The sequence below is a fragment of the Heloderma suspectum genome, chromosome 1 (genome assembly GCF_057233095.1).
Source record: "Heloderma suspectum isolate Gila_16-S chromosome 1, 16-S_ref, whole genome shotgun sequence".
NCBI classification, from domain to species: Eukaryota; Metazoa; Chordata; class Lepidosauria; order Squamata; family Helodermatidae; genus Heloderma; species Heloderma suspectum.
In genome coordinates this window covers 95,001,271-95,027,533 of record NC_139458.1, presented here as the reverse complement: position 1 = coordinate 95,027,533, position 26,263 = coordinate 95,001,271, and the positions used below count along the sequence as shown (strand labels likewise).

The 26,263-nt window shown below is 43.7% G+C and overlaps 2 protein-coding genes across 2 annotated transcripts in view; one reads left to right on the top strand and one right to left on the bottom strand.

Moving 5' to 3' along the window:
• The window catches only part of NAT10 (N-acetyltransferase 10), a 47,513-nt gene extending 43,654 nt beyond the window's left edge, over window positions 1-3,859 (top strand). Inside the window, exon 29 of the mRNA XM_084851666.1 lies at window positions 2,110-3,859. Coding sequence (XP_084707792.1) covers window positions 2,110-2,200 — 91 coding nt within the window. The 3' untranslated portion in view covers window positions 2,201-3,859. The remainder of the gene's footprint in view (window positions 1-2,109) is intronic.
• Window positions 3,860-13,872: 10,013 nt separating this feature from the next.
• ABTB2 (ankyrin repeat and BTB domain containing 2) overlaps window positions 13,873-26,263 on the bottom strand; it is a 210,763-nt gene continuing 198,372 nt past the window's right edge. The window contains exons 14-17 of the mRNA XM_084851573.1: window positions 25,226-25,316; window positions 23,875-23,943; window positions 21,507-21,620; window positions 13,873-16,973 (exon numbers count right to left, since the gene is read on the bottom strand). Coding sequence (XP_084707699.1) covers window positions 16,776-16,973; window positions 21,507-21,620; window positions 23,875-23,943; window positions 25,226-25,316 — 472 coding nt within the window. The 3' untranslated portion in view covers window positions 13,873-16,775. The remainder of the gene's footprint in view (window positions 16,974-21,506; window positions 21,621-23,874; window positions 23,944-25,225; window positions 25,317-26,263) is intronic.

Here is a 26,263-nt window from a genome sequence, read left to right as displayed (position 1 = left end):
TTCCTGGAGGGGCCATGTTTTGCAGAATTTGTCTCCCAACAAATACTGGGGCAATTGAAGTCCCCCATTACTACTACATCATGCTTCCTTGAAACATTGGCTATTTGCCTTTCAAAAGTTTCATCCTCATCTTCTCCTTGACTGGGTGGCCGGTAGTCGACTCCGACCACCATGTTCCTTTTATTCTTTGCTCCATTTATTTTAACCCAGATGCTCTCGATGGGGCTACCAAGCTCATCCTCCTGTATTTCTGTGCAGAGATATGTATTTTTAACATATAGTGCAAGCCCACCTCCCTTTCTGTTCCTCCTGTTCTTTTTGAACAAGTTACATCTTTCAGTTGCTGTGTTCCAGTCATGAGAGTCATCCCACCAAGTCTCTGTTACACCTATCAAGTCATAATTTCCCTCCGGTATTAAAAGTTCAAGTTTGTTCTGTTTGTTTCCCATACTCAGGGCATTAATATATAGACATCGAAGACCATGTGCTTCATGGTCTGGCTTTCTTCCTACATGTTTGTGAAGACTATTATTGGGCGCTATTAAGAGCTGTTCTCTCTGTTGCAGTGCATGAGCCTTGGTCCATTGTTACCCCCAACTTTACATCTCCCTTCCCCATAGGATTCAGTTTAAAGCCCTCCTGATGAAGTTCTTCATGCTGTGGCCAAACACATTCTTCCCAGCCTTTGTGAGGTGCAACATGTCCCTTGCCAACATTCCATCTTCCAGGAAGTATAGGCCGTGGTCCCAGAATCCAAATCTCCCTCGTCGACACCACCTTCGTAGCCAGTCATTCACCCGGGAGTATTTTTCTTTCCCTCTTCTAACTACTGGAAGTATGGATGAGAAAACTATCTGGGCCCCAAAGTTCTTGAGTTTCCTTCCCAAAGCTTCACTTAACTTCTTCCCATGGATAGAAACGTTTGCAAGTTAGAGATCCTAAGATGGGTTGACATGAGGACTTTTACAGAAGAAAGTTTTCTGTCCCTCCTTCCCCCACCAGCCCTCCGTGCCCCATTCCACACTGCTCAGGAGGGCCCCTGGTCCCCCAGAGAGGCTTTGGGCAGGGGGCCCACGGGGCTGCAGGGGAGTAGAGGGGATGGAAAACGTTCCTCCCATGAACTCCCTGAAGTCAATTTATCTTCGGATCCAAGCCTTAGATCTCCAAGAATGATTTCTCAAAAGTGAACTGTTGTGTTGGCCTGTCCTTCCACTTCTTCCTGGCCTCCTCCTCCATATGGCTGGATGCAGTTAGGGCTGCCTGCATTTCACAGTGCCAGGCACAACAGAAGCAATATAGAATTTGGTACAGAATACAGAAATTAGCATACTGAGAATTCCAACTTTCATTTAAAAAAGAAAGAAAGGAATTGTTTCTGTGCCATATGGTTGTGAAAGACTCGAAAATGCGTGGGTGTAGGGAAGAGCTGTGAGTTCTAGTGGTTAGGGCAAGGCTTTAGTGTCCTTGCTTAGCTCCTTGCCCCTCCCAATATCTACCAGAAGCAGAATAAGTTATCTAAAATAAGCAAATACCACCAGACTTGCTTAATTCACATGGATATAATAAAAACAGATGGGGTGTGGAATTTCAGGCTTGTGAGCCAAATGCAGACTTCAGGACTCTCATCAGCCTCATTCCAAGTTATTGGCTTTATTTACTCTGTCCTGCTCTGCCACCTGCCAGAGGGAACCTTGCACAGTTGGGGGAAGGAGATGCCTGGATGCAAATGTCTTTTGTTGTTGCTGCCGTATACTGAACAAAGGTAAGAGTAACTTTGCAGCGTCTGGCTCTGGCCATGCCGACTGCTTGGAATGTGGAGCCTGATTGAAGTAATACGGACCTTGACCGGAAAAATGTTCACCACCCTGATTTAAGATAAATACACAGGTTGCATTTTAGCTTTTCCAGGCTCAGAATCTTGGTTCCTTGTGTAGGATTTTGATCCATTTTCTGTTTTTAGCTCTGTGGACACTGTAGTCCCAAGCAGTGTGTTTTGGTTTTTATGTATTTAATTAATTTATTAAATTTGTTAATCGCCCATCTGGCTGGTCACCCAGATGGTGACCGAGATTTGTTACTTTGTAACCAGTGTGCCATGCTCTTCCTCAGTGACAAGAAGAGAAAATCAGAAGCCACAATAGGACCAAAACAGGAGAAGAAATTTAAGCAAAAACCCCCAAAGCAGAAGTGGAAGAAATGATCCAAAAAATCAACATGTGGACTTGGAACTCCCGTTTTGTGGGAAGCTGATTTCTCTTCCAAAGCAAATTACTTTAAGCTATGAAGAAACCATACCCTGGAGTGGAAAGGCCTGAAGGGTTTTTTTTTAATATAGAAGCAGCCTTGAAGCAACACAGCTCGGAAGATATTTTTTATTGCTGCCAGCTCAGCATTTGTGTTACGTTAAAAGGAACTGTAGAGCAGCAAACTGGATTATTACCAGGACTCTTTACTGTTTAGCCCAGCAAAACCTCTGTATTGTGCGCCTAAGAGACCTATAAACATATTTCCTTTCTCTTTATAGTTTGTTGCTCTTACTCATGATTTTGGAGGGGAGGCCTGAGGCTCAGTGCTGTGTGTTTTATTTTTAATTGAAAGCTGGCATTTTTAGACGTTTTAGTACAATGAGGCATTAAAACATTCCATGAGCTTTTAAGGTGTTGAAGTTACTTCAGATGGCCTGCTGTACATTACTGCACTTTTTGATGATAAAAAAAATTACCAGTATCAGATTTTGAAATACCGTCTTCAACTTTCTATGCTTGAAGTTGTGTGGTCAGTTCTGGACATTCGTAATACATTCTATCCAGACTGTTGCTGGTACCATGCAAAATAGAGGATGTGGCAGGAAATGAATTAATGTTCCCATTATTCCTGCTTCTCAATTTGTAGTGCACAATATCCTAGTTACATCCATGTCCCACAGTGCATCAGTAAAGAAGTGGTTATAAGGTGCATGCGCGCGTGTGTCTGTCTATGGTCCCAGGTACTTGCTGCTTTTTTTGGCTGTGATTATATTTTAATCCAACTGTACCCCCGCTAAGGAGAGCATGTATGGTTATAGAATTGCCTTATTCAGCATCCTGTGTTTTCATGCATAGGGGATTGCAGATAAGGCTATGTAAGTAGCCCTGTGTAGCTACAGGGATGTCGTTCAAAACATAGTCTGGGTTTGGACAATCACAGGTGGAGAAGTTATTGTGGCTTCTTCCCCCATCCCCACTGTATACATAATTTCCCGCACTGCAGCACAGGTTCGCGTGGCGTGCAAATCCGGCGCATGGCGTGGCAGCGGTAGCTTCATACCCACCGTACAACCCATGACCTGCAGTAGGGGTTGTAGGATGGGTACAAAACCACCTCTGCCATGCTGCATGCTGGGTTCACATGATATGGCAACCCCCACTGCTGTGTGGGTATACAATGGGCACACAGGTGGCACGCACAGAGGTGGATGGAGAAGCCACAGTGGCTTTTCCCCCTGCGATAATCTGAACACCCCCATAGAATGTGGTCTGCAATTAAACACTGCAAAAATCTCAGCTTCTCTCCCACCTCAACACAAGTTTCTAGTCCTTATGGCGCTGGGGATAAGCTGGAAAATGCCTCAGTAGTGCTTGGCAAAATCTCAGAAGTAGGAGAATAACTGAGAAGAAATTATGTAACAGTCCATGACCATGACTTGCGCAGCGTGGCTTCAGTGATCTCCATGGCTGCACTCCCACTCTGTGGCTTCTGTTTCTCAGGACATCCCTCCATATCATTGTCTTCACCCAGTAAATATTTATATGTTATCCAAAAAAGCAAGATCTTAGAAACAGAATGCTAAAAATAAATAGATAAATTAAGTTGGCTTAATATTTGCACCTTTTGCTGAGCTTCTGCTTGTAGACTAGGGAGATGCCGTTTGGGGATCCTGAGCTGTGTGTTTTTGTTGGCCGACACAGCAGGGGCAGTGCCTCTTGTTACTCTGCACGTTTACAGCATATTTTCCAACTCATTTTAGCTTGGACTGAGCCACTTTCCCTTGGCCTGAACCGTTTAGGGTTTGAGGTCTGGCTTGCAAACCGTGAGCAACAGGTTTGTCAAGGATTAGACATGATCGCAGCCCCCAAATGTTCCAAAACCCGAAGGCCACCTATGTAGTGTGAGATTTTAGAACGACGTCTTTCAGTTTTGTGGCTTTTTGCCTTGGGTTTGGAGTGGCTGTGTCCCCACCCCAAGTTTCCCTTTAAAGCCTTGAGAATTGAGAAACAACAACTTTAAAAAGAAAATGGTTAAAGCGTCATGTGCTCAGGCCTGTATTGTGACTATAGAGATATAACAACTAGAAATGGTCATCTTGGCACAGAGAGCTGGTAGCCATTTCCATGACTTGTGTTACGGAGATAGCTTCTAGCTCCATGCATGCTCAGCTGTTCAGGTCTGCACGTACCCACCCACGTGGGTGTATGGAGGAATTTATTAATAATACTGTGTGCGTATAGTAATTTATATAAGAAGCTCCTGTACTATCCTACCATTGGACCATCTAACTCAATGTCCATCTACTCTGACTAGCAGTGGCTCTAACTGAGAACTTTTTCAGCCCTCCTGCCTGAGAAATGTAACTAGAAATGCCAGGGATTGACCTTACAGATGCATTCTTAGCTGCAAAGAATGGTAGTCACTGAAGTATGTAGAGATGTGAAATTTCTGGAAATTTTGAAGCCATGGGGAAAAAAAACATTTCCCTTCTGTTTTTTCAGGGGGGGATGGAAATTTGGGGGAAAATAGAAAAATAAACAGTACTTAGTTTTTTAGCACTCTCTACAGATCTAAAGTCATTTTGTTACTTTAGGACAGCTTTCCCCAACTTGGTGCCCTCCAGATATTTTGGACTTTAGTTTCTACCATCCTCAGGCAGGATGGCCACTGGTCAGGAATGCTGGGCATTGTAGTCCAAAACATCTGTAGGGCATCAGGTTGAGGAAGGCTGCTTTAGGAACATAAATTATATTATGTATAACTTAGTTTGCTCATAAAATTATCATTTGATTTGAACATTTTAAAAACGTTCAGTTAGTAAATTTGGAATTATTGTCTGAATAAACTATACTTAAAAATTTTAATATACCCAACATGATTAATTTTATGAGCAAGCCAAGTTATACATAACATATTTTAGGTTTCTACTTTATGACTGACCAGAAGAAACTTCATCAAGTAGGCCCTGAAACATCTGAATCATCCTAGAAGCCAGAAGAAGCAGGAAGAAGTGGAGGTAAAGGAAGACAAGTTCAGAAACACAGGACACTAGGACAAAACCCAAACTGTCAAAAATGTATATTTTCTTCCGTATTATCATATGGTGACTTTATTCACATGTTGGGAAACTGAACATGACTTGGGGCATCCCAAAATGTCTATCAGTAAAAGATACATTGGATCAATAATTTTAATAAGAAATGGAAGAAACAACCATGCTGCGAATCTTGCAGAGAGGATTACAAAACATTTTCCCCCATGGCTTCATTATTTCCATCCATTTCACATCTCTAGTCTTCCTGTAAAAGTCTTCGATTTACATCGTTTTAGAAATCATTTGAGGGGAGTAAAGGCTTGGTAGCAATATATAAACACCTTGTCTTAAATTCTAAAAGAAAATGTTTCATAATCCAAAGTTGTTCAATTTTTTGAACGGTCCATGGAAAAAATAGTCGGGGGGGGGGGGGGGATGAAAAAAACAAAACTTTTTACCCTGAATTTTTCCATTTTTTTCCCAGGCCTTCACATCTCTAGAAGTATGCTGTCAGTTGAGAGAGAGAATTAAGAAAAGGCTAGAGATAAGATGTGTGTTAGGTGAAGTCCTTTTTAAAAAGCAGAAATGGATTGGCCATGGCAAACTTGTGAGCAAGCCCAAGATTCCAGATAAAAAGAGCAGCAGAAGTAGAAAAAGCAACAGTGTAAAAAAAGAAGGGGGGAAAGCCAGGAAAGACAAGATCTAACCAAGAAGAATGAATAGGATGAGTTACAGTATAGGGGGAAATAAAGGAAGAATAGATGCAAATATTTAAAGCCAAATAATGTACATTGGATAAATCATCCTCATCATCCTGGTTGGTGACATATAAGATGGGACTCCAGCAGGATTTTAGTACTGGTGGTATACCAATGTTATAACCTCTGTGAACATTAGCGTTTATGAGGTCTGGGAGAGAAGGAGTGTTCCTGGTAGGCTCTTGTGGCTCGTACTGTCAGTAACTGGAGAAAAGACTGCTGTCGCGCAAAGCTTTGAGAAGGGGTTTGTGAGTGTGTGTGTGCTGCGAACGGAGGAAACTGCTGTTCATCCACAAATAGCTTTAAAGAATTTTAAAGGATCAGTTTCTCTTAAAGTCAGTTTCATTGTTCTGCCCTGAGTTGGGGTTGCAATTATATGCTGGGAGGGGGCCATAGCTTAGTGGTAAGAGCGGACAAGCGGGACCAGCATTACAGTGTTGCAACTGTGGTCTCCAGCTGTGCTCTAATGATGTTGCACTGGCATAAACCAATGCTTGTGCGGTGTAGCTAGCACTTGCTAGGGCAGTGGGAAAAAGCGGTGATTTGGCAACCTAAGTTGGGCAACCAATCACTGCTCCTTCCCGTTGCAAGTGCAAGTGCTGGATATGTTGCGTAAACATCGGTTTTCTCTAGTGCCGTGTCATTAGTGCCAGCACTGGGCATAGCAAGATACTACCCAGTGTTTCCCCTGCTCCTAAGGAGCCTTGTAATGCTGTTCAGGTCTGCGGTGAGTGGGTGGGAGTTTCAGGAGTGGGAAAGGGATAAAGATCCTCTTTTCTTCCTCTCACCCCCACCCCCACGAGCCCTGTAGGGCTTTCTCTGCTGTGTTATATTGCCCAGGAGGGCTGCTAACCTCAAACCTGAGCCTTTTATAACTATATAATGGGGAAGGCATGCAGTTCTGGAAAGTGGGGAAAGGAGAACGTTACTTTTCCCTTCCATCCTCTGAAACATCCTTGCTGAATATGGAGGAACGGGGCATTAAACCTTACAGCACTCCTGCTCCTATCCATTCCCCCTGCCCCGCAGGATACTGGGTACTGCACACGGAGCTTTTATCTTGCAACTGAGATTGCTCCTTCACAGGAAGTTTGCAGAGTCTTTACATGGCGCCATGATCATTCAAGGCGTCTCCTGCACTAAATGCCCCTTGTTCCGTTTTTAAATAGACCGCAGATAATGAGCCATCAAATACCCCATTGTGCTCCGCTTCAGTTTCCTCCATGAAAAGAGTAAAAGTGGCAAGAAGAGGAGCGAGATCAATGAAAGAGAATTATTTATTTATTTATTTATTACATTTATATCCCGCCTTTTTTCCTCCAAGGAGCTCAAGGCGGTGTACATCCTCCTCCTCCTCCTCTCCATTTTATCCTCACAACAACAACCCTGTGGGGTGGGGTGGGCTGAGAGTCTGTGACTGGCCCAAAGTCACCCAGTGAGCTTCCATGGCCGAGTGGGGACTAGAACCCGGATATCCCAACTCCCAGTCCAGCACTCTAGCCACTACACCACACTGGCTGAGAATGGAAGACTCAGATATGGGAGAAGGAGGGTGAAGGCGGTGGGGGGAAAGGAAGCGGGTGAAAAAGGGAGTCATGATCCTGCATTTAACATGGAAGCAGACAGCCCTGTTTTAAATGCAGGATTTTAGGCTGGTGTGGAGATGCCCACGGGCTCCTGATCCTCCGATTTTAAAATATTCATTTAGATGAGCATCTGAGCCCATCTCGCTGACTTACCTTCCAGTGGGCAAGTTGGGCAGTGGTGATGCTTGCGGATCCAAGTCTCTCCTTCCCTCTCCCCATCCAGGTCCCCACCCTCTTTTCTCCCGACCTTCTTCCAAGGTCACTGTTATGAGGGGTGTGGGGGAATGCCCTCCCGGGTTTTCCTCTCCTGAGGTGGTAGCCAGTGGAGGCTGGTGGATCCGATTTCAGCGGGGCTATGAATCTGCTCTGGGTTGTAGTCAGAATGCTAAAGGAGCTACCCAAGGTGCTGAATGAGTTCAGCACCTCGGATAGTTCCTTCACAGTTCTGACTGAAACCCAGAGCACAGCCCTGCTGACATCAGAGTGACCAGCCTCCACTGGTTGTAGCTGTGTCTTTGGCATCACAGGGAGGGGCTGGGGGACTTCCCTGAAATCCTATGGGTCCTGGAATGCCCTCCCAGAGACCATAGGATTGCTTTGCTCGACCCCTTTTCCCCTCTTTCTTTCAAAGTTCAGCTGACACAAACGTCCTGAAAGCTCACAGGTGTTTCTTTTTCTTTTCTTTTCTTTTTGCATTCGCAAACTTATATATGCCCACATACCTAGAGAATCCTGCAAATATGTAAAAACAACAACACTGCCTTATTTTTAGTGGCCCGTTGGCCCCTGTTAGAGGGAACATTGCTAAATGTTCCAGTGTAGCCTCAGTCAATAGGTGCTCCTGTCCCTGCTTCCAGCTAGCCAGCCGTGCCTTCTTCCATGATACTTTGCTCCACCCCCCCCCCAAGGCAATATTCAATGGGTGTTGAACATGCTGAGCATGATTATTCCCCCCTCCTTTATTTGTCTTTAGGATTCTTCGTACTTCTGCAAACCTCAGGATGCAATAGCCATAGCATACCTTCCTCTCTTTTCTCAGTGGTCTTGCTTTGGCTTCAGTCCTTTTGGCACCCACCACCTGAGTTTGCTATTAGAGGGAGTGGTGATGACACTTTGAATGCATGTTAAATTACTAGTAGTTAAAACAGTTTCTAAGCGCAGGGATAGATTTCTTTCAGAGACCCTGGGGAGCAGTGGCCAGTCACAGAAAATAGACTGGGCCAGATGGACCAATGGTCTAACTCAGTCTATAAGGAGGTTCATATGTTCATGTGTGTCTGATAGATCTTGTGAGGCAGCGAAAGGAGGTTGGGGGAAAGGTGCTTGGATTGTGAGCAAGTGGTACAGGCTGCCTTTAATGCAACTGGAGCCAGAGGTAGCAGGAGTGTTAAATTGCTTCCAAATGCATCCTTTGGCCGGTACTGACCACTGGGACTAATATATGCAGATGTTCTTGCTTTATGGACTGTGCAACTGACTTCCCATTAAAGCAAAGCAATTGGAGGCGTCTCCTTGTGCATATCACTGTTTGGGGCTGGTAGACTCTAATTGAAAACCTGGCTGTTAACTTTATATAGGGACAAAAGGAACTTTGGTGAATGGTAAGGTAATTAAAATCTTGTAGCTCTGGAAAAAGCTGGTATGGGAGAATATTTACTGGCTAAAATGAAGTGCAGGTGAAGAAAGATGATACTCATTTAAAAGACTTTTAAATAATTGCTGATTATGTTAGCGGCTGCTGCTGGCTTCCACTGCTTCCTCTTTTTGGTATGCCTTAATTCTGGGCTGCAGCATGTCCATGAGCAATGATTCCCTATAGCCATTCAGGCTTAGGAAACGCCTGATGGTGAAATGAATAGCTAAGGGTGTATCATTTCTTAAATGGATCTTGGCTGTCTTTTGCTTTCTTAGATTTTATACTTTTATATTTTCATACTTAAAAAATTATGATCGATATAATCTCTTGGTGTCATAAATTTTGGAGACATTAGGTTTGTTTAGCTACCTTATGGCGCAGTGTAATGTTAAAGTGACCATATTGGCATTGCTTCACTTGGCATCTCTTTCCCTTTTTCAGTATTTAAATTGTCCTAACCTTTATACTTGAACTTAGATGTATTTAGTTTCAATAGTGTAGTGGCAAATTCAGAAGTTCGGGGTCCCTTGGTGACAGTCACAGCCATGCCCCCACACAGCCACGCCCCCTTCTAAGACTGTACAACCTTGTAAGACATACAGCCTTCAACTGGGATCCAAAAACAGTGCAGTTGAGAGTAAGGCAGTGGTATTTCAATTGGACGTCTGAGAAAAAATGCAGGGGTGTTAAAATCTTTTTCACCCACTCACTCACTCACTCACTCACTCACTCAAACACAAACATTTTAGGTTTTCAAAATATGTTACTCCATGGAAGCTTCACCCTCTCAACTCTGCCCTCATGGACAGATCCCTTCTCATTTAAACAGCCCCCTTGCACACTCTCAACATTACCCATTAGCCTTTCCTAAGCTCCTTCATTATGTCTCCCCCCTCCCCCTCCAACAGAAATGTCCACATGCCCAGCTGGATTGAACAACACACACATACACACACACACACACACACACACACACACGCAGTGTAGTGGTAAATTTGGAAATGCTGGAGCTCATTGTGACAGTCTCCAAGGGCAGTCCAAAAATTTCAGGCAGCTGTGTTGATCCATATCAACAAGCCAGGTCTAAGAGTTTTCATCTCCACCAGGAGCATGCCTTTGGTAAAGTTAATAGGTCTTAATTGCCCATTCCAGAGCAAGTCATCCCAAATACTTTGCATTCCAACATGGAACAATATATTGTTGCTTGGAAAATTCATCCCCCCACAGCTACAGTGAGGGTCTCAGCTAAGCTCAGAGGGAACAGGGAATTCTGAGGGGGGTGGCAGATGCCATCAGAGTCCCTGCTAATGAAAAAGTGCTCGGGCTGCATCCCTATCTACACTACACCAGTGTTTAGTTTATTGTTGTTGTCCCTGTTGAGTTTCTTTCTATATTTTTAGACATCAGATTCTACTAACTTCACATTCATCTGGAAATCCTTGAGCCATAACGTAATGTGTGATGCTAAGTATCAAGAATGATTTTGCACTGGAACACAGTTAAAAACACCTGAACGTCCCGATCTGTTTTTTCCCTCATCGTTGGTTACAAGAAACTCCTCTTCGGCTGCATTTGTTTTTAAAAAGTAAAAATGTAAGAGCAGCCATTCTTTCTAACAGAGGACAACTAGCAAAGCAGAAGTAGAAAATTGGTGGCACACCCAATTTTTTATTATATTTTTGGGGTGCAAAGAAGAACCTGAGGAGGCAAGCTCTGATACTAACCCTTTCCACAGAGAAACACCTCTATGTTTCACATTAGTGCTTTAACTCTAAGCATACTTACTCAGAAGTAGCACTGTCTCTTGTCCATTTGAAACATTGACTCTACACAATGCAGCCTGTACCTCCCAAACTGACAGAAAAATAGATACTTCCACCATTTTCACACATGATGTTTTAAGCGTTCATTTATGAAGGATCCCGACTCGGTTTTTCATCTGCATAACCTCCAGAATTGTAGATGCTTCCTCCAGTTGCTTTACAAATATCAACCAGCAGAGGGAACGATGATGTCCTAACAGGCCACCATTCAAGCTGGGGAAAAACCCTTTCAATGGCCAGAGTTGAGTCCTTCTCCCTACTTCCCTGCTCAGAACAATTCATGTGAAAGGTTTGGCTGGCAGCATTTTGATGTTGCCTGTTAAGAGTCATCCCTGTGGCTCAGAGCACCACCCGCGGCTGAGGGATCTCAGAGGGCAACTGGCTGAGCTATTAGACCAGGGCAACTCCCATGAAGCCTTGCTGGGGATGATCGAGTGTTCTGACTAATTGGGAGTCAAATGGCAAAGCTGTGTAGGGCTGGCACAGTTCTCAGCGGGAGGCGGGAGGTGATGTGACCTAGTTGTCAGCATGATCATTCTTCTGCGTCAGAGATCCTTGGATGGCTTTGACAGCTGGCGGCGGCGGCAACTATCTGACTTGTGGGACAGGCACTTATTGGGAAGGACATGTTACAGAGCTAGTGCCCTTGAGCTGAAGGGTGAACCTGTTTTTCTGCAGCTAAAGAACCCAGCCTGGTAATAGTGCTGAAAACAGAGGGGAAAGCTACAGAAATTATATTGCAGTGCTAAGCATGCAGAATGATGCTGAAAGAAGTGAGGACAGGATTTTTCTTGGGGCTGTGAAGTGTTTTAGCTGCCCATTCAGTATGTTTGCCTCTGGTTCAGAATAGGGTATTTTGACAGGGTTGGGCATTAAAATGTTTCTTTTCTACTGGCCTCACATCCTGACCCGCCAGCCTCCGTTGCTCGATCCGTCATGGTCTGCCCACTGACCTGCCCCAAACTCAATATACTTCAGCCCCTGCCCTGATCCACGGGAAATGAAAAAAAGTTGTACTGTAGCAGTAGCATTGGATGGACTCTCGTCCACAAAAGCATATGCCATAATAAACCTGTTAGCCTTTAAGGTGACCCAAGAGCTTTGTTTCTTCTGAAGCAGCCTAGCATGGCCAGCTCTCTGGAAGCTATCACAGCAGAGGCCCTAGGAGGACAGAAGTAAGGGTTGCTACTTGGTGATACTAAAAATAGCTGGAGATCCACTAAAAGGGTATTTTAGCATCACAAATTGGCAACTCTGATGTTAACTTTTGCCTATTGGGTCTGGCCTTCTGTGCCTTTGTACTGATTCTACTAAGGCTTTTCTTCATTTCCTGTCATTATCAGATCTTCTCTTATTCACAAAAAGGCATATCTGCCTGGGTTAGGCAGTTTCAGTTAACGTTTATGCAGTGAGCCCAAATCTGTCCTTTACGTCCATCTGTCCCATTAATAGGGCCTCAAGCAGGTTCTCCTCCAACACTGATAGCCCTGATAGCTGTAGTACATATCAGGAAGCATCAGGCGTCTAAGGGAAATGGAGGTGTCTGGTGGAGGAGGTTTCCTAGGGGATGTGCGTGGCAGTGGAAGCTCATTTAGTAGCTGCAGCATATAGTTACAGCCAAGACCCCAGGGGGACATGGCATGCCTTCAGCTTGGCCAGTTTGGGGTGATGATAGACAACGCAGCAAATGACATAGGATGCCTTGTTGTTGCTCTCCTCGACAACTAACAGCAGCAGGGAGGTGGGGCAGGATGGGTAATGGCCACAATCCAAATGTGCATGCCAGCGAGAGTAGCATCTACAGCCTGAGCTTTGCTTGGTGTCTTCGCTACAATGCTTCATGCCATCAAAGAGAGGAGCTGATTTTAGAAAGTAAATAAGAGCTTGTTGTCTCAGCAGAAAGATGTGCTATGGCAAAACCCAGAAAAATTCAAATTACGTAGTTTTTTTCTCCCATGTGCACCTGACTCCCCTAGCAGCAACCACTTTCCCCTTGGGGCGGGTCTCTGTGTAGACATCCACCCAGCTACTGCTGGGTGTGTGTGTGGCTTCCTACTAGGGAACCATATCCTAAAAAGGATGGAGCTTCTATCCTTTTTAAGGGCTGTGAAGCAGGACAGCAGCATTCACCGGGAGCAATTTCCCCATCTCTTCAATATTGTGAAGGAAGAAATAGAACTTATGGGACTCCAGACTTCTAAAGGTGCTTGAAGGAACAGAGAATGATTATCTCCCTTGCAATATGTGTTGTTCGCCACACGCCTGTTTCATGGGAGTTGAATGGATGTAGGAGTTGGTCACCACAGATGCAAACTTAAGCACGCAAAACTTCTGAGAAGAATCGCAGCCTCCCCCCCCCCCCCGCCCCCACAACCGGCTCTTCTTAGCGGCAATGAGGAAGGTTCTTCTGACCCATGTGCTGGTTTGAGCTTTCTGCACCTGAAAACGGGTGCTTTCCACTGGGGTGGTGTGCAGAGCACATTGTGTACACGACTGATAACAGCAATTGGGAACATAAGCCACTTGTTTAAATCCCAAAGCTCCATTCCTTGCTTACAGCTATGCTGCCTTTTCATAGAAAGACATTACTACAGGCTAGTACAGCATTAATAACAAACTCAGCAGTTTCAAAGGAACACATTCAGCTGTTAAACAGCAACATTCACCCAGTCATGCAAGAAAAGCCCTTTGCCTAAGTACCCCCATGAATGCTGTACCCAGCACATTGTCTTGATTACCATAAGGTCGCCTCAAGCCTTGCTAAAATAACCAAACTCATAACATGTGTAAAGTTTGACAAAGTTATGTTGTTAATAAAATATGGTACATTTACATAAGTGACAACATTAATGTACAGTTAATGTAGCAGACAATATTACAGCAATGCAACAGAATCTATATTTTTTTTGTACAGATAGCTGGAACAGCTATTTGAAAATTATTTTCTAGAATTACAACCTCCTGGAGTATTTCCAAACAGGCTAGCGATAAATCTTAAACCCTTTCTGTGATTTGGAGGATACAAAGTGTGTATTTCAAATCCAAATTTGGAAAGTGAGCTATACACCTTCCAACCACCTTGACAATTAACATGTACAACTACTGTGCAAGCACAGGGGCTCTCATTATGTGTTTGTAATTTGCACTGTAAAGCTGTTTTTATGTTTTGATTATTCCCTGTTCTTGACCCACTTACAAACACTTACATGAAGCTTATGCTGCTCCTCCTAGATTTTTGCAGGGCTGAACTCTTTCAGCTTGGCATTATGACATTTCAGTACCATGTGACCTTGGTGTGTGATGCAAAGAGATGAAGCTCTGCCAGCTTTCCAGTGGATTTGCAAATGAGTCCAGATGCAGGAAAGGAGGCTGAATATCTGAGAAAATGTGCCTTCCTCTGAGTTAGTCCTACCTCCTCTTCTCTGCCGTAATTGTGGCTTGCCTCATTGCTGAACGGCTCCCACCTTTATTATGCTTGGATCCAATATAATAACCAATTAATGATTTCCAAAAATGGTTGCTCCTGCACTGAATGCTTTCCTCTAATGGCCTGTTAAAACTTCAGCACACTGCAAATAGTTTACAGGTGGGGTGGGGAGAACCCAGCTAGATATCATTGTGGAAAAGCCCCTCTTGGTTTTGCTTTGAAAACTTATACTTCATTTCTATTACACTTCCAGTATCTTCCCAGAAACCCTACAAATACACTTGTAACATGCATCTTTCCCTCAGCTCCTTTCCTTGTCTCACTACTCTTTTCCTCTGCTATTCAACTAATAATACACCCTTCATAGACAAAGCATCTTTCACTTGTAAATCTCCCCCCAAATGGCAGACTTTGAACTATTTGCATAGATGGCATGATGTATCTGTTTTTAAATATTTGATCCTAAATTCTCTTCCAGTAGTGAGTGCAGAGATGGAGCAGCCCTTGGCAAAATGTTGGGCGTTAGAAAACAGTTTTGTTCCCATTTAAGAGAATTCACAATGCCACAATCAAGTTTTAATACCGATTGTACTGTGGATGAAATCCAGTTTACTCACACAAGCTCTTAATATGCAGATAATTGTACAAGAATGTGGCAGAGAATGTAGATCCCATTCCAAAGAAATGCAGTTCAGATAGACTGAAGGTGCTTTCAGACGAAGGGCTCCTAATGCTATCAATCAAAAGCCAGCTATTTTATCTTTTCTTCTGTAATGGATTTTGGGGGGATAAGGCAAAAGACAGAATAATTAGTGGGAAAACACAAGGAGGTTACAAAAACCCTCCTACCCACAGGACGGTAATCCAAACCTGACAACGTTGTTCGGACTCACCCAGCCCCGAATTCCATGAGCGAGGCAAGGCAATTGCACAATAAAAGCCTCATCTGGAAGCACCCTGCATCTCCTGCTCGAATGTGTCTCTGATTTATCCTTGCAGCTTCTAATCTGGCAAATGATTGGAAGCTGCAGGCATAAATCAGAGGCTCTCTAGAGATGGGCTGGGGTATTCATGACTCTCTGGGCCATGCGGTTCAGTGCCAAGAGTTCCCAGCTGCACAATGGTCAAGATGTAAGCACAGTGTCAGGAACTTCAGGGAATTATTGCTTAACTACAACACCAGCCCTCTATACACAACAGTATTTGCACAACATTTGGGAAAATACTGTCCTTGCTGTAGCGAATGTTGCAGGTACCACAGTGTGATGGTCTTTGCCATCCGTTTTGGCAAATTATATTATACTTGGACAGCATAATATTACGGTGATTGTATAATAAGTATTAAGGAATAGTTACCCAGGGCAGAAAAGAACCTGGATCCAAGCCAGAAACTGTTGGCCAGTGCTTATCACAACTAAAAATGGATGCAAATTCACCTAGAGTCTCGGTTATGAAGTACATTATGTGACGTATTTTTGAAACTAGCCTTACAGCGCAATCCTATGCCTTTCTACTCAACATACTTGCAGGTCAGTGAGTACAAGATTGCAGCATTAGTCTTTCTAACAACATTACTGAGCTTGTGTGGCTTAATGGGCAAACGGCTTAGGAAGACAAAAGCCAGGTTTTCAGTGTGGCAATCCGGTGTTATTAACTACACCTAACAAAGTAGTTTGTCAAGTTGTTCATATAATATAAAACTAGATCAACCTGAATAGCCAAAATCTAGCAGATTTCTATACTCGCAGTCTTTCATCAGCATGTCCTACAGTTAATAGTTAAATGCCAATTATGGTCTGTGTACAGAAGTGCTGTTTTTTTTAATTGACTTTTTGGGAAATTTTTAGGTGTAGGCCTAGATAGCCCTCCTGAGTTCTTCAGTGTCCTAGAAACCTTTGCATGCTGGGCTTGCAAAAAGGGCATATCATCTTTGGGCTGGCTTTTAAAGCAGCCACTTCATTATTGTGCTGTGCGATGGTGTCCCTCTGCTGGTGCAGCAACATCCCTCCCATCAGCAACATCCCTCCCACCAGTTTTCAGGTAAAATAGCTGTGGCCTCCGAACGCCCCGCAGAGAGATCTTTTGTTCTTGGGGTATTTGGATGTGGATGGTGGTGGAGGAGGAGTTTTCAGCTCAAGCTCCAGAAGTCAGACGGGGAAGCCACAGTTGGGCAAAGTCCCATCCGAGCGCAGTTAGACGAGCAGGTGCTTTGACCGTAGTTCCCAGCTTTTCCCAGCAGGGTGACCATCCTTTCCTCTTCACAATCACACCCTTGATGTGACGTAAATGGAATGAAGTCTGCTGGCCAGAGTGGATTGCAAGTCCTGCAGGGGATCCAGACCCTGGACCTTACTGTTCTTGCCATAGATGAGCTGTCTAAATGCCTCCTGCTCCAGCAGGGAGCTCATGTGCTTGAGGAAGAAGCCTTCGCAAAAAGAGACCAGTTCTGGGGCACTGTGGATCTGTAAGACACAAGGGGATCCAGTCAGGCAGGAGGGGCTTTATGCAGCTGTCAATAATCACCTCTCTCTGCCCTCTCCAACAGCTTCACTGTCTGGGAAGGTTTAATGCTGGCAAGCAAACAAGAGGATATTAATCCTCTGCTTAAAGAGTGCTTTCTCTCCCCCCAGGGCTGTTCCAATGGGATGTTTTAAAGAGGTTAAAAAGTCCAGTCCTCCCTTTCAAATCCTTTTGTGTCCCCCTGCTGCTTGTTGAGCCAAAGTCAAGTAACTCTTCAAGGAAAAGAGCAGCTGGTCAATGAAATAGCCAAGATGATACCTGTTTTGTTATGGGACAGTGCAATCCATGTGGCAAACCATGACACAATAATGTGTGGTACCAGATGGTACACAGTATTAGCAGTCAAACAAATTCTGTGCATGCGAGATGAGCCTTAGGAAAAAAGGGAATTTATGAAACACATGGGAACTAAGATACACTGCTTCTGTTTTGGGATATGCGACTCCCAGTCCTTGGTTTTTCATAATCTACAGGCTGCCACCAAATCACTAGAAATGTTGTTGTTAAAAAGTATTATCAGGGAATCTGTTTTTGGTGTCCTCTTTCCACAGTACCCAGAGGGAGAATTGTTTCTGAATTCACAGAAATGGCGGTTCCAGCGAAGGATCAATAAATATTTGAGTAATTGTGGCAGTCTTAGACTTCCGTCTTCGTCATTTGCCCCAGCTGGATGAAATGCTAGCATGCTAGTTTGTGAAGGAGTTGCTACCTTGCTTCCGGACAGCAGCCCAGTGCCTTTCATAATGGCATGCGAGGCAGAAGTTCTGTAGGGGACAGTTTCCCTAGGAGGGAGATGCAATGATAATAGAAAGCTTTATGTAATGCATTTCTACATGTCATGTGGCTGTTCATGGCACAGAAACCCTGCCAGAAAAGGGCAGTAGTCTTTGGTTCATGGAGATGCGGGGGCCCAGCATTCCCCAACCCGATGCCCTCCAGACAGTTTGTACTACAAATCCCATCATCTTGACCATTGGTCATGCTGGCTGGGCCTGATGGGAACTGTAGTCCAAAACATCCAGAGGGCTCCCGGTTGGGCAAGGCTGCATTGGCCTATCAGTCCATTTGCTCTAACTTAATACAATATTTGCTGCTGCAGCAAAGCCGGAAACCTGGAAATCATATTGTGCTACCAAGCTTACAACAATAATGCTTATTATTTCCCTGTTTGCAGAAAATGTGAGACCTAATTCTCAGAAGCAGCAGACACAGTGATAAACTTTTGTCTTGACTGTACCATTTCAGTCTGCAGATGGAAGCTCCGGTGACAGAATGCCCCAATACGCACACACTACACATAGAAGATTGGTCTGTCAAGGGGAAGGCTAGGCTAGAAACCTTCTCTCTGGCATCCCAGTTTTCCATGTACACAGAATTGTTCTGTACAGAGGGGCATCCAATCATATGCATGCCCACCTGCAATCTGAAGTGGTACAGTCCAGAAACAAGTTTACACCCCATATCTGTTGTGTTTGAGGTCCAGGACTGAGAATACATGTCCTGCCTACAGCTATTCCAAGAGCCTGTAGCTAAGCAGGGACTAAGAACCCCAGCTTGCTATTTACATCTTCAATGAGTGATCCACTGAAGGTTGCTTCACAGGTTGATAAATCTGGCAATCCCCAAGCCATGAGCTGCTACTTGCCACTGTGCATGTGACGTAGTATGTGATACAAGCATATCCATGTTGAACACGCAGTACACCCACTTCTCTCTAATCTTCAGCTTCAAGAAGAGGATGGAAGAACGACTGCAAGAACTGGGTGCATCATGAGTATGGTGGATTAGGTATGCATGGGTGTGCCACTGCTTTTTTGACCCAAAACACTCTTGCAAGCACCCACCAAGGTCAATGCTGCCCCCCACTTTCCTGGTCCACAGACCAAGAGCTTACTTTTTAGGGCTGGAGAAGGGTGCTCCCAGAACCTTGGCAGAACATCTGTTCTCACTGAGGATGGGACTGGGGCTACCAGTCCCAAAATTTCTGCTGGGGAAAATGCTTCATGGATACCACTGTCTACCTCCCTGAACCCCAAGGTAAGTTACTGGGCCTTGGGACAGGGGGAGGAGGTGGTGATGGCAGAACTCGCATGATTTGAGGTGAATAGGACCTTGCTTGCACTGCTTGGCACCATTCAAGTATCATTCAAATCTTCACAGCATCTCTAGCGGGCATACGCTTTTATGTACATACAAGTTGAAGATGGGCTACTGGGTCTGTATCCTATCACATGTATGGGACTGCCATAGTCAGCAATATGTGAACTGTTACTAACTCTTTATGGTTAAAGTGACCATAGATTGTTGCCTAATGTTTAAGCCAAAGGGTTAGTTCATCAAATGTTGTTTGCAGCTTGTGTCCTACCCTGTATGAAGGCTGCTTCTAATTTTACATTTTGACCATAAATGGTGTATGAATATAGCTTCAAATGATGAGTTAGATGCATGTTTACACCACTGCCAAGTTAGATATGTGGTGGAGACAGACACAGTATGTTTCCCCGCCACTGCCAAAACAGCTGTGAAAAAAATGCATCAAACCATTATCAAATTATATTAATATGAATTTCAGGATGCTGGTCAATGAAAAGCTATGTCTGAAGTGATCTAAAGAAATGAATACAGTTCCACATTGCAGCAAACAGTATAGTTTATAAAATATATGAATGGTGTGCAGGAAGTGGACAGAGAAAATATTTTCTTTCTCTCTTGTAACAATAGAATTCCAATGACATTACTTGACAATAGGTTCAAGAAAGAATAAAGGAAGTACTTCATCACAAAACACATATCATTAACATCTAAAATTCAGTCTTATAAAGTACATAAGAAGAGCCATGCTGGATCAAACCAAGGGTCCATTGAGTCCAGCATTATGTTCACACAGTGGCCATCCAGCAGCTGTGTAAAACCCACAAGTAGAACACGAGTGCCACCGCACCCTCCCACCCATGTTCCCCTCCATACTGCCTCTGACAATGGAGCTAGCATATAGCCATCAGGACTAGTAGCCATTGATAGCCTTAATCTCCATGAATTTGACTAATTCCCTTTTAACACCATCCAAATGGGTGGCCATCACTACATCTTGTGGTAGTATGGTGATGGCACCTATTTTAGATGAGTTACAGAAGGGGATTAGACAAATTAGTTGGTGAAAGGTGTATTAGTGGCCACCAGCTAGGGAGCCTCCATCTTTAATGGAGCTTCTATTTTTAGAGGTGAATACCAGATGTTGTGGACAAGTAGCAGGGGATTGCTATGGCCCTCATGTCCTACTTATGGACTTTAAGTTATGGACTTAACATGATAGAAGTGTACACATAATAGAGGTGTACAAAATTATGCATAGTGTGGAGAATGTAGATAGGGAGACATTTTTCTCCCCCTCTAATAATAATAGAACCCAGGGTCATCCCATGAAACTGTTTGGTGGAAGATTCATGACAGATAAAAGGAAGTACTTCTTCACACAGTGCATAGTCAAACTATGGCATTCGCTACCTCAGGATGTAGTGAAGGCCACAAATTTGGGTGGCTTTAAAAGGGGGTTAAATACCTGGAGGAGAATGCTATCAATGGCTACTAGTCCTGATGGCTCTGTGCTAACTCCAGTACCAGAGGCAATAAGCTACGTACATGGGCAGGAGGGTGCTCTTGCACTCGTGTCCTGCTTGTGAGTTCCTGGCTGACAGCTGGTTGACCACTGTGTGAACAGAATGCTGGACTAGATGGACCCTTGGTCTGATCCAGCATGGGTCTTTCTAAGCAGTATTTGGCTGGCCACTGTTGGAAACAGGATGTTGAACCAGAAGAATCCATAAGAACAGCCATGCTGGATCAGACCATGGGTCCATCTATGCCAGCATTCTGTTCACACAGTGGCCAAACAGCTGTCAACCAGGAACCCATAAGCAGGACATGAGTGTTATTGCACCTTCCTGGCTGTGTTCCCCAGCAACTGGTGTACATAGGCATACAGTCTCTGATACTGGAGGTAGCCATCAGGACTAGTAGCCATTGATAGTCTTATCCTCACCAATCCCCTTTTAAACCCATCCAAATTGGTGACCATCACTACATCTTGTGGCGGCAAATCCCATAGTTTAACTATGTGCTGTTTGAAGAAGTCTTTCCTTTCATCTGTCATGAATCTTCCACCAATCAACTTCATGGGGTGACCGTGGGTTCTAGTATTATGACAGAAGGAGAAAAATATCTCCCTATCCACTTTCTCCACATCATGCATAATTCTGTACATCTCTGTCATGTCTCTCCTTACCTGTCTTTTTTCTAAGCTAAACAGTCCTTTTCCTCATAGGGGAGTTGCTCCAGCCTCTTGGTCATTTTAGTTGCCCTGGCCTTTTCTGCAATTTTTAATCAACTCTACAATATCCTTGCCCTGATCCAGCAGGGCTCTTCTGTTCTCAATACCTGAAACACTTAGGAGCATGGATTGAAGATGTGGCCTTTACCTTGGCGTATTTATAGATGTTAACACAGCTTTCAGTGCTGATGGTCTGAGCACATAATATTTCACAATGTCGCTGGAGGCCATCCAATTGGAATAGGCATGCAGCTGATAGCAACTAGTGGGGATAAAAGAGAAGCCATTATTATTATTTTTATTGTTTAATTTCTTTGTGATATTTCTATACCACCCCATAACCGAAGTTCTGGGTGGTGTAATAAAAAGTTGTTAAAATACAATACAAAAAAATAAAGATGCAACTTCAGTTTAAAATATGTAACAAAGATTGACCAACAAAATTAAACACAGACAGGTCTTTACATTTTTTTAAAAGTGAACATCCCAGAATCCATTAAAAAGCCCCTAAAGGGCTCCTAAAAAGCTTGGGAGAATAAAAGACTTTGCTTGGCACCAAAAGGAAGACAAAATAGCCAAGCTTCTTAGAGAAGGGCATTCCACAATGAGGGGGCTACCACAGAGAAGGTCCCCTTTCTTGTACTCACTGGCTAGATTTCACTTGGTGGTGGCACCTGGAGAAGGGCTGCCAATGATGATTTCAAGGGAATATATGTGGGGAAGCAAGCTATTTAGGACTTCAACCTGGCCCCAAGCTATTTAGGACTTCAAAGGTTAACATCAGCACTTTGAATTGGTCCAGAAATGGACTGGAAGCAAGTGGAGATGACTCGGCACTGGCACAGAGTGTTCAGATGTCCAGTCCCAGTTAACAACTTTGCAGTCCGATTTTGGATTAAATGAAATTTCTGGACCATTTTCAAAGGCAGCTCTATGTATAATGCATTACAGTAGCCTAGACGAGAGGTTGCCAAAAGCATGGTTAACTGTAGCCAGGCTATCTCTATCCTGGCTACAGACACCCCAAGCCACCAAGCCCACCTGTGCCTCCAGCGACAATGCTGGATGCAAGAGTAGCCCCAGACTGCAAACCTGATTCTGCACGGGAAGTGCAACCCACTGCAGAACAGGTTGAATACCGTTCAACAGGGCAGACAAATCAGCCCACTAACAGTACCACTGTCTTGTCTGAACTGAATTCAGTTTAAAAATGATGAGTGGTGGACAAATAAAGCTGCATACAAACAAACAAAACCAAATTAATTTATTTTTTTGCACAATCTCCCTACAGTCTTGTAAAACTGAGCTTGTCTATATAATCAGTTGCCTTCCATATTGTTAAGCATCAGCATTAACCGTTCACTCAGCACCTCCCAAGCTTTTATTCAGATGTTCAGGTTTATTTATTATTTTTAAATGTTTTTAGATTGGCCTTCATCTTTACACATACCAGATGGCATACAAAGGGCATGGCCAAATACAGTAATAAAACAGAAAATACAAAATGAAATACAGCAATACAATAAAAACATTAACAAATTGCAAACAATTACAACAGAGCAGCTATTGCGCACATGGTACAGTCCTCCATAACTTCTTTGAAAATGCCCCTGTCAGGGAGATGTGCCAGCTTTCCTTTCCCCCCCTAATGTGTTAGTGGCATTTTATGAATTACACAGAATGGGGTTGAAGAGTAAGTTGGCAGTGTTCTAGGGCTATCCCATTTTAGATTGTAGGCAGGGTCACCCCTCCCATGAGGTGGGGTGAAGCCCCTGCCTCAGCTGGGGGAGTGGTGAATCCTGCTGCTCCTTGCCCCTGCCAAGAGGGCCCACCACTGCCTCTAGCAGGAGCTCTGGGGAGCCCTGCCAGCCGCTTTCTAGCCATGACATTTGTTGCAGCAAGAGAGTGGCTGGCAGGGCTCTCTGGAGCAGCCGCACTCTAGAGAGCTGCATTGGCTGAAGCGGCCATGGCAGCTCTTCAGAGAGCCGGCCAGGCCAAAATGCCTGGCTCTGAGGGAGTCCTTGCTCAGCCAGGCATTGTGGGAGGGCTGTCCCAGGAGGTCTCCTGTATGGTTTTGTGGCAGTAAAGGGAATGGGGGTGGGGCTTGATGCGGGAAAGGGAAGGGGCACGATGCAACAGTGGGAAGGGGAAGGGAGGTTCAACGTGGTGGCACGTGTGTCCTCATCTTAGGTGGCAGGAGAACTTGTGCTGGGGCTGGTTGTAGGTGTGTGTGTGGGGTGGGGCTGTTTTTTAAATTCTTCACAAAATACTCTGCATACAGAAAATCAGCACACTAAGAATTAAGGTTTAGTGTAGCTCTCTCCTTGAATGTACTGGTTTAACTGTGCAGGGAGCTTTCTATGTGGAAGGAACAGTAAAGAAAATTAGTGCAGAATGCAGAATCATTGGTCAAACACTGTAGGCTAGTGTACCTGCAAAGCACCAATGCTGCAGTAAAGATATGCCATCAACAGTATCCTGAACAAGTGTAATAGGAGTGGGAGGAATATGCTCACCTCTAGGATATCAACAACAGGAATTTCCATAGATTCTGTTCCTCCATAATATAAATATTGCATCAGCATCTGAAAGAGGAACAGAGACAAAGCACTGAGAAATATGAACTCGTGGGTTTGCTTTGGGAAGCATTCAAACTCTTAACACTGCTGTCACACAACAGCTTGACTCCTAGCACAGACGCCTGCCACTATTTAAACTAAAGCAACTCCAAGGTGGAGTACTAATCTCCATTAATCTTAATGTAGTATTAATCTTTACTAGTAAACTCTAGTGACGGACAGGTCTGGGTAACAAGGTCTGGGTGCAAACGTAGCAATTACAGCTCAGTTCAAGAGTAAAATGCAGTGTGTCTCCACATTGCAAATTGTGCAATTGCAGCTTTTCGGTATGGCCTAAATGTGAAAAGATTTGACCGACAACTAAGGAAACAGAGAGATCCTCATGCTGGTTCTGCAGACTGTCACTTTTAGGCTTTCACTTTTCCAGCCTCAACAGATTTTCTTCTTAATATGTAAAAACAGATCTGGAAAGGAGGAATTGCCCATGAGTATTGGATTTCACTGGCCTATGTTTTTGTTTACATGCCAAAGTCAACTCTACTCCCTTTTCATGGAAATCCACAGACTGATAATTTAGATCTGCATATGTTTAAAAAAGTTAACTATTCCACTTCAAGGTGTGTTTATTTAAAGAAACCACCATAAGCTTTCAATTGTTTAAGTGGATTTAATACAAAGCCTTCACGGTTTCTGGCTCTATTTGGACTTAATTTGCTTAACACAGCATAAAAATGATGCCTGGGAACTTGAGGAAGACTTTGGTGATATGTTCAGGAATGTGGTTTTGGTCATGCAAGAGGTTCTCACAATCCTCTGGTATGTACCTGCATGTCATGGACAAATGTAATGTGTGAACTGGACGATCATGAAAATAGTCAACAGCAATTCCTAAGCTCATGGCAGCTTCGAAAAGTGACACCATAATATGAAAACTGCTGCTGATTATATCAGAAATCTCTGATTCAAATGCTATGTTGTCTACATCAACACATACTATGGGATGGGTAGAATTGTTTATCTGGACAAATGAATTTTGTGTGGATAAATTCAATTTTTATGAATCAATTTGAGAGCTTCTGTTAGAGATTATTTATTTTGAACCTTCTTCCTGGACATAAGCATAAACCACTTCCTTCAGCCAGAGTTAACAATTGTTTCTAAAGGTGAAACACCTAAACCTGAAATATACGAGACAAATCAGTCACTTTCAAAACCATGATGTATTTGAACCATGTCCCATTTCAGTTTTCAACAATGGAAAGTTCACAACGTGAATTTTAAAACATACCTTGAAGATGTTGTATTTCATATCACTAATTTCCACAGTCTTAATGCCTTGACTATCTTGTTCTGTTTTATTGGTCATCAATGTCTTAAATCTGTGAAAACAGAAGAATTTCACAGGGAACTTTTAAAACGACATTTGCTTGGATTATTTTTTGGTAGCTAACATGAAAAAGGGAATCCCATTTTAGGATTCTCAGCGGCACTGCTTTCCTGACAAACGTTCTGTGCCTTTAACAGCTGCATGATAGGCAGAAATCCAACAGGTGTTTCCTTTCCTGACATGGAGATATAACGACGGGAAAAGCTGTACTTGGCTAATTCTGGCTGTCTCACATTGAGCGAGCCACTTTTTGTTAGCCTCTAGTGTGTGCAAGACGTGACAGAGGCCTGGTTCAGATTTAGCATGAAGCTAGGGTTTAGAGATTTGGAGCAGACCCCAAGACTGTATACAATCTCTCCTCTCTCTCAGGATTTCTCTCTGCCGCCCACTTACACGTGGCCTTCTCCAACTGAAGTTAAAATGAATAAGGTGCACTCTTGAACTGATTTTTGGAACCATGTTTAAAACCAGGACCTCAAAATAAATTTAGAAATTATTCAGTTTTTTTCTTACCTGGTTTCACAGCCATTGCAAAACTGGGTAGATAAGGATCGGGAAAATCATGCAAGGAAGGAGAAGGGCTAAGGGTACATGTGATCCTACCACCTGATGCCAAACCCTAAACTTGGCTTTAGTGGTAAAACTTAACTATGACCGAGAAACATCTACTGATGCCTCCTCTCGGGTGGAAAATGCTTTCTTCACCCCGCAATATGCTGGGCCTCCAACTGGGGTTCATCCCCCAAATCTCATTATGATAGAATATTCATTGCACTTCTATGCAGGTTTATCCTGTTGGCTACTGCACTTTCCACTGGGGACCATCTCTGATGTTTCAGAAGAATTAAAACAGCAACAACCCAGAAACTCAAGAAACACAAAATCCTCCATTGACTACAACTGACAACTGTTAACTAAGAATCCTTAAATCTTATATCC